This window comes from Limulus polyphemus, unplaced genomic scaffold (genome assembly GCF_000517525.1).
Source record: "Limulus polyphemus unplaced genomic scaffold, Limulus_polyphemus-2.1.2 Scaffold4527, whole genome shotgun sequence".
Classification (NCBI taxonomy): Eukaryota; Metazoa; Arthropoda; class Merostomata; order Xiphosura; family Limulidae; genus Limulus; species Limulus polyphemus.
This window is the reverse complement of record NW_013670137.1, coordinates 55,131-56,085: the sequence shown is the minus strand read 5'-3', so window position 1 is coordinate 56,085 and position 955 is coordinate 55,131. Positions and strand designations below refer to the sequence as shown.

The following is a 955-nucleotide window of genomic DNA, read 5'->3' as shown; positions in this document are numbered from 1 at the left end:
CAATCTACTAACCTTTAACTTATACAACAATCTACTAACCTTTAACTTATACAACAATCTACTAACCTTTAATTTATACAACATTTACCCTTCACACAAACATCACTTTACATGTATATACTATGTATATCTTCAACTTGTCAGCATCTCAGTCAATCTGATATCATGAATTCACAGACAAATCTTGAATACAAATACTCTTGTAACACTTCAGATTTTTTTGTGTACAACAGACTTGTATATTTTACTAAAAGCTTGCAATATTTTGAGAAGATATACATTGTAAATTTGGAAGAATAGTCGACGTTCTGTCTCCAAAATAGAGTCGGTCCATTAGATCGGCCCTGTGCACATTCAATTAACTAATGCAAAGTTCTTCTGTACGTTACTGTATACAGCTAGTTAATACATGAAATTTCAATCCCAGCATGCAATGAAATGAATGGTTTTGAGATATCGGAGACAAAATCTTGGTCATCAGAACGAAAAACCTTTTAGTAATAAATTATTTCAAATGGAAAAATACTGTAGTATCAACCAAAACCAACCGTGAATCAACAATAATCTCTTCAGCATGATTTACTAAATGTTGTGTAAGCCTCCCATAGGGCGTGCTATTGGTATCACTGCAATATTCTCCCAACTTCTGCAGGCACAAGGCAGCTGCTAGACGTACAGGTGCTAACTGCGAAGTCAACGCCACCAGAAGACAGGGAAACACTGTAACAACAGTTTTAATTACACCTTCGACAAATTCTGTATATATATATATATACACACACATCAGCATATGTTAGATAAAAAATTACGTTACATATATAAGTCTTGCACATCAGCATATGTTAGATAAAAAATTATGTAACATAAGTCTTGCACATCAGCATATGTTAGATAAAAAATTACGTCACATATATAAGTCTTGCACATCAGCATATGTTAGATAAAAAATTACGTC

At 33.0% G+C, this 955-nt stretch overlaps 1 protein-coding gene across 1 annotated transcript in view; it reads right to left on the bottom strand.

The window, feature by feature from the left end:
- Positions 1 to 955, bottom strand: part of LOC106471303 (HEAT repeat-containing protein 1-like) — a 34,681-nt gene that overhangs the window by 6,828 nt on the left and 26,898 nt on the right. Inside the window, exon 17 of the mRNA XM_022399914.1 lies at positions 549 to 720. Within this exon, the coding sequence (XP_022255622.1) occupies positions 549 to 720 (172 nt within the window). The remainder of the gene's footprint in view (positions 1 to 548; positions 721 to 955) is intronic.